The sequence below is a fragment of the Salvia miltiorrhiza genome, chromosome 4, assembly GCF_028751815.1.
Source record: "Salvia miltiorrhiza cultivar Shanhuang (shh) chromosome 4, IMPLAD_Smil_shh, whole genome shotgun sequence".
Lineage (NCBI taxonomy): Eukaryota > Viridiplantae > Streptophyta > Magnoliopsida > Lamiales > Lamiaceae > Salvia > Salvia miltiorrhiza.
In genome coordinates, this window is record NC_080390.1 from 45,080,857 (window position 1) to 45,092,124 (window position 11,268).

The 11,268-nt window shown below is 39.2% G+C and overlaps 2 protein-coding genes across 2 annotated transcripts; one reads left to right on the forward strand and one right to left on the reverse strand.

The window, feature by feature from the left end:
• Positions 1-4,114: 4,114 nt before the first annotated feature.
• LOC131021972 (uncharacterized) lies at positions 4,115-4,661 on the forward strand. The gene is made up of 2 exons (XM_057951305.1): positions 4,115-4,218; positions 4,281-4,661. The coding sequence occupies exons 1-2, from the start codon at positions 4,133-4,135 to the stop codon at positions 4,618-4,620; spliced, it is 426 nt and encodes a 141-aa protein (XP_057807288.1). The 5' UTR covers positions 4,115-4,132; the 3' UTR covers positions 4,621-4,661.
• A 740-nt stretch (positions 4,662-5,401) lies between these two features.
• LOC131021973 (uncharacterized) lies at positions 5,402-9,352 on the reverse strand. The gene is made up of 7 exons (XM_057951306.1): positions 9,322-9,352; positions 7,818-8,636; positions 6,840-7,736; positions 6,434-6,736; positions 6,248-6,355; positions 5,992-6,180; positions 5,402-5,910 (listed from the first exon to the last, which is right to left on the reverse strand). The coding sequence occupies exons 1-7, from the start codon at positions 9,340-9,342 to the stop codon at positions 5,473-5,475; spliced, it is 2,775 nt and encodes a 924-aa protein (XP_057807289.1). The 5' UTR covers positions 9,343-9,352; the 3' UTR covers positions 5,402-5,472.
• Between the last annotated feature and the right edge of the window lie 1,916 nt (positions 9,353-11,268).

An 11,268-nucleotide genomic window follows, 5' to 3' on the forward strand; every position in this document is an offset into this window, starting at 1 on the left:
ATTTCCAGCAAATTTCACTTTAGTCATTTGAATAATCAAAATAACATCGTTATAATTAATTTTAGAAAATAGGTAAAATAAACCTGAACTCCGAACCTTCTCCCCAACCAGCGGCAGTTCGTTGTATGATTGAAGCAAAAGTAAAACGTAAATGTATCTGAAAAGTAAAAAAGTGTATTTTGATTTAGCGTTTGGAAAGTAAAATGTTCATTGCTGGACATTTTTTAGGCTTGACATATGTTGCAGATCATTGACGAATAAAAATTCTAAAATAAAAAAGGGCAATGATAAATGGACACTTAGTGTCCTGGACACTCACTTAGAACCGGAGTTTTTGTATTTAGTCAAAGTGGGCCGGTTTTTGAGTGAATTGGTTATTTACTAATTTATCCCTTATATCTTATCATTTCCGGAATTTTTGTCTTTTATGTTTACTAATTTATCCCACCTTCTCCACTATTTTATTGTTTTGTCTTTTATGTTTTATCATTTCCGGAATTTTTGTTGTTCGGTTTCTTTATTTATAGTTTTCTGTGAATAGGCGAAAGTACCCACTTTTATAACTTGTCTTATAAAAGTACCCACCCAAGCCAAAGTCCAAAAAGTCAAAGCCGACATGCTTGGTTTTTTGGAAAATCAGACCTGACATGCTTCGGTTTTTGTAAAATGTCTAACTCACGTCAATTTCACAAGTTTAAAATGTGATGAAGAGACAATAATTGCCCAACTCACGTCACTTTCACATTCTAATGTATACTGTATGTTTGAAAATTTATAAAAAAATTAGCTTACGTTTGCATTATAAAAACATTAGTAAGAGGACTAAAAATTTCACTATTATGTGTATTATGCAACAAAAAAATATTTAGAAACCAATGAAACAATTAGCCGCCGGAAATTCATAGCCGTGAACAGTAGCCGGCGGTCCAAATTATACACGGCTACTGGTCAGCGGCTATGAACTTCCGGCGGCTAATTACTCCATTTGTTTCATAATATTTTTTTGTTGCATAATATACATAATAGTGAATTTTTGAGCCCTCTTAGTAATATTATATTATAACACGAATACCTTAATTTAGAGTTTTTATTTAAATTTTTAATTTTATTTTTTTTATATTACAAGAAGTATACATTGATGTCAAATATGAGAGATACTGAATCTGCCAAAAATTGGATTATAGTGGGGTAAAAATACTCACTTTATGCATGATTTGATTGAACACAAAATAATACAGTAAACACATAAAATAATAGGCTATTTTTAAAGAAAACACTTGAAACTCCTGAAATGTAAACACAAAAATATTTTAGCTCTAAAAAAACAATTAGCCGCCGGAAATTCATAGCCGTGAACAGTAGCCGGTGTTCCAAAATATACACGGCTACTGGTCAGCGGCTATGAACTTCCGGCGGCTAATTAATCCATTTGTTTCATAATATTTTGTTGTTGCATAATATACATAATAGTGAATTTTTGAGCCCTCTTAGTAATATTATATTATAACACGAATACCTTAATTTAGAGTTTTTATTTTAATTTTAAATTTTATTTTTTTATATTACAAGAAGTATACATTGATGTCAAATATGAGAGATACTGAATCTGCAAAAAATTGGATTATAGTGGGGTAATAATACTCACTGTATGCATGATTTGATTGAACACAAAATAATACAGTAAACACATAAAATAATAGGCTATTTTTGAATAAAACACTTGAAACTCATGAAATGTAACCAAAAAAATATTTGAGCTCTAAAAAAACAATTAGCCGCCAGAAATGCAAATCCGGTCGTACTAGCCGTGTGAAATTTTTCACACACGGGTAGTGAATCCGGCTACGATTTTGTGGCGGCTAAAAGTTTTTTTGGGAGCAAAAAATCATTTTGAAGTAATACATATGGTTGTAAAATTTTTTACCTTGTTATTTCTATTTATTTGTTAATGTTTTAGTCAAAAAAGTACATGTCCACATGAAATAAGAGATAAGGTGACTGCACAAATTTGGATTGTAATGAGGCTTTAATGCTCACTTTCTGCATGCATTTGATTGCACATTGAATAATAGATTGAAGTGTACTGAATGAATGAACAATACATTTCACGTGAATTTGTACAAAGGAATCTAATATTAGTCTATAATTGCTACACTTGTGAATGAGAAAACATAAATCCAAATACTCGTAGAAAGAGCATTCAGTTAAAAAATTGAGAATTTGAAACCCTCAAAGATTTGAGAAGTGGTTTGTGCGATAGTTGGTGCAATTGGTGTTCAAATTCTACTTGAAGAGGTGATTTTCTCATATATTGTTTGTGTAATTAATAGTTTGAATGTTTTATGTTATATTTATGAGAATTTTTAAAGTGTTTATGCATATTTTAATACTACATTTTATGTGTTTTTATAGATGGAATTCGTTAGATACATATATGTGAGATACAACGGACTCGTCGATGGTATACACTATGTTGGTGGGGATACAGAGGTCCTTCCCCTCGTCAACGAAACTATTGAGAGCCTGATGTGCAGCGTCAACAATATTATGAGGACGCATTCGTTGAGCTCGAGCTACCAATTGTATTATTTGGCGACCAATCTATTTGGTAGGGAGATGAAATGTGGCTTGGCCACAGACGATGACGTGGAAGCCTTGTTGGCAACTGCCGACTATCCCATGGTGTACGTTGAGCACTACAACGGTCCGATTGTAGAAGAAGCCTACATCCCTACTTTTAATTTTGCTGAACCTTCGGGACACGTAGATGAAGCACAATGCAGTCAGTATGAGACGCCGTATTATCATCATACGTCGTTTCATGGTGTCCAGAGCTCGCCTCCACGACAATATTTTAATTGGGATGGACAACCGCTAGACGAATCTGCATGGAATCAAACCGAAAGGCTTAATGAAGTATGTGGGAGATTGAACGATGTGCGGACAGATGATGAACCTGAGCACGAAGCTGAAGGCTCGGTTGCATCAGGAGACGATGATGATTCTGATGACGAAGAATTTGACCCTGCGCTGGAGGTGGGCACTGCTTCTGATGCCTCTGAGGATTTATTAGACGACGATCTAATTGATTTCACGGAGACCGAGCGAGCAGGTTGGATCCGACAACCGACAGCCGAGACCGGTGATCTAACTAATTGGTTAGTTCCCTTGATTCCAGTGGACGCCTCGGCTTCGCTGGTTGCTCGCGAGAGTGACCCTTCTAGAGTTGATGATCTGCAGAAGAATTCTTTTTACAACAGCAAAGACGACCTGATCATTGCTGTTGGTTTGTGGAACATGAAGCGAAGCACTGAGACAAAAGTTGTCCGCTCAGATCCGGGACGAGTCTATTTCTCGTGCAAGCACTCTGACAACTGCAATTTCGATCTTCGTGCGTCTGTTCACGGCCGAGGGATGTGGAGAGTGCATAAGTTGAAAGAGCATTCATGCGAAGGGGACTTGCGCACAGCTAAAAAAATCAAGGCGCACTCGAAGGTGGTGGCAGCGTTTGTGGCAAACAGAATACGCGATGATGGAGAGGTCATTAAGCCGAAATCCATCATGGCTGAGTTAGTACGCGATTTCGGCATCAAAATCAAATATGATGTCGCGCTGCGTGCAAGAAATCTCGGGATGGATATGATATACGGTCGAGTTGATGATTCGTTCCTCCTGCTCCCAAGATATCTGTATGCCCTGAAGGAAGCGAATCCTGGCACCGTATATGATTTGGACGTAGATGTAGACTGCCGGTTCAAACATTTGTTTGTTGCTCTGTGGGCTTCCATCTCACCTTTCTACTTTCACCTTCGACCAGTGATTGTGGTTGACGGCACACACCTGAAGGGCAAAAATAGTGGCATTTTGTTTGTCGCCGTGACAAAAGACGGAAACGAGGCAGTTTTTCCCTTGGCGATCGGTGTCGGTCCGATCGAGAATGATGAGTCGTGGAAGTGGTTTATGTCACATCTGAGAGGTGCTTGCGGCGAGCCCGATAACTTACTTATTGTATCTGATGCGCATGTCTCCATCGCTAATGCTGTGAAGAGCGAGTTTCCAAATGCTACTCACGGTATTTGCTACTACCACTTGTTGAACAAGATGAAGGGTTCGTGCTAGTGGTCGCCATTATATGGTTGACCTTCAAAAGCAGAGCTGTGAATGCAACGAATTCAACGAGGACCAGATGCCGTGTTCTCATGCGATTGCAGCCATTACGTATGTCATTTCTATTCATGACCATTATTAAATAACAAAAAGTATAATCGTTTGTTTTGCAGTGAGGCGAACGAGTCAGTGGAGGATTACGTGCACTCTTACTACTGGAACAGTTCACTAGTTGACACATACTCTGGTGACGTTAACCACTTGCCTCCCATAGAGAATTGGAATATTCCTTTCCGAATTGCATCTCAGCTTATTTTACCAAATCTCTCTCGGCGACAAGCTGGTCGTCCAAAGGAAACTCGAGTTCGATCCGCAGGTGAAAGACCGACTCAAAACACATCAACAGCGGAGGCATCAACTAGTAGCAAGAAACGAGCACCCAAAACGTGTGGTCTATGTGGCGGGTCTGGTCACACACGTCGATCGTGCAAGGGTACGGCCACCGATGCGTAGTCGTATTTATTTTTCTGTTTTATTTAAGTTCATTTAGAGTTCCCTAGTTTATTATATTATTCTAATTATTATGATATTATTTCAATTTCATTGTTCTTTTCTTTTAAATATTAAATAATTATTATTATTACATTAGAAATAGAAATGAATTACTATATAATTTTGATAAAAATATCATAAGTTGACCGGATTGATGGATTAAATCATAACGTTGTAATTTGAAGAAATTCGATAAATTAAGTTTGAGTTAAACAATTTATAATGAACTAGGAACTAAAATGATTAAAAAGCCGCCACAAAATGTGCCTAAAAAATGTGTAGCCGTGGGTAGTTACATTAGAACGGCTAATCCACACGGCTACACTTTTGTGGCGGCTAATTGTTCTATTTTGGTTTGTTTGACGTTGATAAATATATTCAACTGTAATATTTGACAAATTCAAACGACAAATCAGACTTACTTAACAATGATCACCATTTACATGTCACTACAATTATGAGTTGAAATTATGAATGAGAATTTGGGAAAACCAACAACTTGTACTAATAATTTTAGAATATACCATTACAGAGTTTGAGATTATGTGATTATGCATTAAACATGTCATTTAAGTTTGAAAAACGACTTAGCCGCCACTAATTAGTTTTTAAAGATGTAGCCGTGGGTAATGAAGATTGCCACGGCTAATCCACACGGCTGCACTTTTGTGGCGGCTAATTAGTTTTTTCATCTTATCTTACAGTTTTATATGCATCACAAGTCATCATGGCAGTAAATATAGATAAAATGATACTAGAATGTAATATAAAAATGTTGTTAAACAAAATAGTCATAAGGATGAAAATACACTATCAAAGTGTATTGGGGGTCGTGCAGAACTCAAAGATGGCACTGCCTATCTTGTGCCTATACTCCTGAACATGGTCATTGCCCCATGACAGGCTCGGCGAGTCTGCGATCAAACGCTCTACAGCCATGCACGCGAAAACACCAGAGCTCCATCGGTCAGCCTGTGAGAACTGCTCGGCAGGATCGGCATACTCGATCTGGAGCTGACGCCATTCGAGATTCTGTCTCGGGTTCTCCACAATGCGTGTCCGCTCGAACCAAAGGGACACCTCAAGCACCCGGTAGAAAAGGAGGCCCAAAGGAGCAAGAGCGCGCAGCATGTCGTGGCGTTCCTGTGCCAGGATCCGATACAAGTTCGGATCAAAGACGCGGCATTTACCCGTGAGCATATCAATGCTACAGATAACGAAACGCTGAAGGACAAACACAGGAACAATGACCTGTACATGAAGAAATAATTGATCAACAATCATTATTGATCAACAGTCAAAGTTATTTATGATGTAGGTGTAATTGTGTACCGCAATGGCATCCATCCAATCTCCCTGACTCGATGAGGTACCCCTGCCATACACTGAATACATACGGTTGGCGTGCGGCTGCCACCCCATCACAATTGCCTCAGAGTTTATAAAACGCTGCTCTGAAGGAGAGCTAAACATACGGCGCGCATTCGCCATAAGCTCATTGTATTCTCTATCCAAATAAGTCTGCAAAGAAGAAAAACATTATTTCAAATAATACTTTATTATAAACGCAAAATATGTTAATGCTTACGAAGAATTCCGCATCCAATATGATATGGCTCCTGTCATCGATGTCCTGAAGCAGGTCTGTACCGCTCACCAGCCTATGCCTCAGCGTCATCATGTACGCATCTACATGCTGCACATACTTTAATGTTAATATTAAGTAAACACTGAGGGTACAACATGTAACAAGTGCATCAAAAATATTAGATACCTCGGGCTCGAGCTCTTTAGTCCTGTTCATGAGAGTCACCCAAAACTGCCTCTTGATCGGGTGCCCACTCTCTGTCACCACCAACTTCCTGTAGTTCCCACCACGGAGACGCTCCGCCATACGAGTAAATCCCTGAATATACTTGTTGTCGACGGGTTTCGGCTCGTTGCTGTGAACGTATGGGGATCTCAGCGCAGCCGAAGGCTGCCGCTCACGGTAGCTTCGGCGCAGTTGCGCATCCTCTGGTGGTGGTGGACAAACACTGAGGGGAATGGCAGGTGTTGCCCCAGAAGCAGAAGCTCCCTATATTTACATTAAAACAACACAAGTTAAACATATAAACAGTCCATAAATGACACGTAATTTCAATTAGAAGTAAAATTTAAAACAAATACTGAGCTTTTACCCCACTAAACTGCTGCCATAAACGCTCCATCTCTTCCTGAGAATATCCAGCCTCGGCCAGAATCGGCAGCGAAGAACGAGGCGGCTCGAATGGGTGTGCTGAGCTCGAGGGCTGCTCAGTGTACGAGTAGCGTGGCCCCAGATATGGGGTCAACTGTAGGCCAGCCCCAAAAGTCGTGGGCACACCAAAACCAGTATGCGGGCCCGGTGGGGTTTGATAATCATCACTGCCGGAGTGACCCGCGTCCCTAGCAGGAGACCTCTGCTGCGATGGCGCATCCTCGTGCTCGGGCTCGGTCTCGGGCTCGGCCTCGGGCTCGGGCTCACGTCGCCTGTCCGATTGAGGTCTTGGAGCAGGCATGGGCTGACGTACATCGGTGCTATGCGAGCATCGGCAACGCATACACCCAAAGGTCTCCTCGGCCCAATTCTTCAGCCTCGTGAATAGGCCCTCCTCCACACGCCTCGCCACCCGGCCCTCACTCTCGCGCACCATCTGTTCCATGCGCTGCCACTCCTGCTCGCTCAAACCAGAAGGCCCATGAGCAGCACTGCTCTCTCCCCCGTATCTGGGCCTCCTTTGACTCTGTGACCTCCGCCCGGAAGTCACGGGGCGATCGTCGCCGCCACTCTGATCCCGCTGGCCACTGCTCGACGAGGACGAAACCACCTGTGGTCTCTGCCGCTTTCCCCGATCTTCGCGCCTTGAACTGCGACGTCGGGGTGCCCTCTGAATAGATGCCTCAGAGCGGTCCCCACCACTCATGTCCGCTCGAGGATGCCTCTGGCCGAAGACGCCCGGACCTGGAAACTGGACATCTCCGTCATTCGCGACCGATAGCCACCAGTGCGTCGTCGCCTCCTGCTGTTCGGGCTGCAACTCATAAAGCCCGTTCTCCTACAATAAAAAATATATGTACATGATGATTAATATTCATAACATCAAATATAATGTCATAATAAACACTTAAATTATTACCGGTGACTCAAATAGGGGCTGCAAATCTTCCTTGATTTTACTCCTGAAGGTCCACCTCTTGAATCTAGGTAATATCCCGGCATTATGTATAGCGACGGCTCTGCCCAAGCCGGGAACAACCTCAAGACCCCAAGTATATAGAGCCCAAGAAGGCCCATAGAAGTGGTACTTCCATTCTTTCGACATCTTCCTCATCCTGTAGTTCAAGCGATTATATGCCGCTGCACCCCAAGGAAATGTGGAGAACTCCGACAAGTCCTCCACCAAAGCCCACGTCCAGATCTCCACGGGTCGTGGCAAATCCACGCCCAAAACAAATGCGTGTAGCACCAACAGGTGGGCCACACGCAGTGCTATCGAGCCGTCGGGGTCGACAATCTCCGTCCACCTCTCGAAAAAAATGTTTGCCAACTCCTGAACTGACAAGCGCTGCCCGCCACAAACTCGTGTGTAGGCTACACAATTCTTCAAATTGTGGGTTGCTGTTGGATCGAAACGATGTGGCCCAAATGGCAATCCGGTCACAAGAGCGAATGCGGCGTGATCAAGGCAAACCTTCCTGCCGTTGATGTAGAACCACATCACATCGTCACAATCCAGCAAAGAACGAGAGACAATATGGTGCAATGCCATGTTGCACCTGTTGCCCGGATCCCAATCCAACAAATGTCCAAAGCAACCCTGCCTGAACGTGGTCTCCAGTGCGTCGCCCCCAATTTCCCTCAGTTGCTCGGGTACAAGGGACAAATAACTGGTCTTGTAGTAAGAACTGATCTGCGTCCCGGGGCGATTTATTGTTTCGGGCCTCCGATAACCCATCTATTCAATACCAAAAATATATCAATTAAAAAGCCAAAATATAATTAATTAAGAAACACCAACTAAAAATAACACAAAATTTAATAATAACATAAACGTGAAAAACATGAAAAAATGTAATAAATTTTAAACATTATGAAAAACATGAAAAAATGTTATTATTCAAATAAATACTTATTCTATATCATACCATACACGAATTCAATTCTTAGGTTGGCAGTCAGATTTAAATTATTGAATTAATTTATTTATTGAAATGATTATAAAATTAAACTAAATCAAATTATATACTAAGTAATTCAAGAAAATAACATAAGTAATTCAACCAAATAGAATTATTATTATTATTATTAATTCACGAAAATAATTATGTACATGTAGAGGATCTTCTCGTTAGTTTCAATTTATGCACTACCCAATTCAATTCTTTGGTTGTGTATTTTATTTAAATTATTGAAATGATTTTAAAATTAAACTAAATCAAATTATATACTAAGTAATTCACAAATAACATAACTAATTCAACCAAAATGACTACCCAATTCACGAACATAATTAAACACAAGTAATTCGAATTAAACAATGTCACCAAAATAATTCACGAAAATAACATGCTTCAACTTGTTGTGGAAAATAACATCCTTATTCAAGAATTTAAATAAAATCAACGAAATAGGATACTTACTTCGTTTGAAGAAGAAGCCATGGTATATGCCTTCAAGTTCAAAAAATCGTGCAAGCCCTCCTTCAAGTTCAAAAAAATTGATTCTCATTCAAACATGGGACAAACAAGAAAAACAAAGCAAAAAAAAAATATTCATTCCAATTTACCTTCGGTGTATGCAAGACGTGAATGCTCTCCTCTCTCTCAAAAATGGACCAGATGCTCTTTCTCCTCTATCTCTCTTTCTCGGCTGCCTCTCTCTCTCACTCTCTCTCAAAAAATAAACAGATGCCGTGAATTCAAATTGGAATGCGGCTAGGTTAAAAGTTGTAATTGTTATACATGTAAATGGCCCCAATTCAAACCTTCTTGGTCAAACAACCCTTCAATTGCCTTGTGAATTTGAGATACAGCCGTGTACATCCCCCAATAAAGCTTCCGCGATTCTCGCCTATCTGTATAGCCGTATGAATTGTCCAATCACCCTTTAAGCTTATAAATTAAAAAAATAAAGGTTTTCGTGTATAAATAGAAGAAATAGTAGTAAATTAAGGGTAAAAAATACGAATATTATATAAAATGATATGAAAAATTATTTTAAACACATTTAATAACTTACCCGCCACAAAAGTGTAGTCGTACGATTTAGCCGTGAGTAGTTTCTTACCCACGGCTAAGGAAGACGGCTACGATTTTTCTGGCGGGTACTTGGTGGCATGGTGTATTATGTTTCAGTGATTCATAATATATGATTTTTTAATTTTTTTATCCATCATTTGCTATTATTTTATGTGTTACAATATTAATTCATATTCCAATCAAATAAACTAAATAAATTTAGACTTATTGAGTTGATTTTGTCAATCTCCTTCTCGTGAATTTACTGCAAAGAAGAAATAGACCCTATAAAGCTGCATTGTAGCCGTATGAATTGTCCAATCACCCTTTAAGCTTATAATTAAAAAAAATTAGGTTTTCGTGTATAAATAGAAGAAATAATAGTAAATTAAGGGTAAAAAATACGAATATTATATAAAATGATATGAAAAATTATTTTAAAGACATTTAACAACTTACCCGCCAGTACTTAGTAGCCGTCCTCTGTAGCCGTGAGTAGTTTCTTACCCACGGCTACGTCAGCCGGATACATATTTCTGGCGGGTACTGGGTTGTAAGGTGTATAATGATTCATTGATTCATAATATGTGATTTTGTAGTTTTGTTATCGACTAGTTGCTATTATTTTATGTGTTACAATATTAATTCATATTCAATCAAATAAACTATATAAATTTAGACTTATTGAGTTTATTTTGTGAATCTCCTTCTCGTGAATTTACTGCAAAGAGATTGTCACCCTATAAAGCTGCATTATGCCCGTGAATTGTCCAATCACCCTTTAAGTTTATAATAATTATACAAATTATGGCTGTTTAAAAATTTAAAATCAACAATATTATGAAACTAGAATTTTTTTAAAGCTAATTAAGTATTTACCCGCCTGTTAATACTAGCCGGTCCAAGTAGCCGCTGGGATCCATTTCCAGCCGGCTACTTCTAACGGCTACGATTAACTGCCGGGTAATTATTGTATTAGCTTCAAAAAAAACTTGTTTCATAATACGTTTCATTTAATTTTTTTTCAACTTTCTTATAGATGTTTAATAACATGAAAACATGTCCTTATTTTTTCGAACTTAAGGCATTTTAGGGTTACAAATAATGACTTAAGTTAGCAAATAATGTCATTTCCTCAGATTTAGAGTCATATTTAACTACCTCTCTTACACATTTTCTTACACAAGTGTACTTGTGTAAGAAAAGTGTAAGAACTTTTACGGAAAACGATGCAAGCCTATCACCATCAATTACAAAGTGGGTAGTTTTATAAGACATCTTATATGGGTGGGTAATTTTGTAAGATAACTAACCAAAGTGGGTACTTTAAATTCCATCCCTATAGTTTTT

Excerpts from the sequence above, each read along its gene's own strand:
- LOC131021972 (XM_057951305.1), top strand. The coding sequence starts at position 4,133 with ATGGTTGACCTTCAAAAGCAGAGCTGTGAATGCAACGAATTCAACGAG. Across the intron at positions 4,219-4,280 it reads CATGCGATTGCAGCCATTAC|TGAGGCGAACGAGTCAGTGG; the intron begins GTATGTCATTTC and ends TTTGTTTTGCAG.
- LOC131021973 (XM_057951306.1), bottom strand. The coding sequence starts at position 9,342 with ATGGCTTCTTCTTCAAACGAA. Across the intron at positions 7,737-7,817 it reads AGCCCCTATTTGAGTCACCG|GAGAACGGGCTTTATGAGTT; the intron begins GTAATAATTTAA and ends TTTTTATTGTAG. Across the intron at positions 6,737-6,839 it reads TATGGCAGCAGTTTAGTGGG|GGAGCTTCTGCTTCTGGGGC; the intron begins GTAAAAGCTCAG and ends ATGTAAATATAG.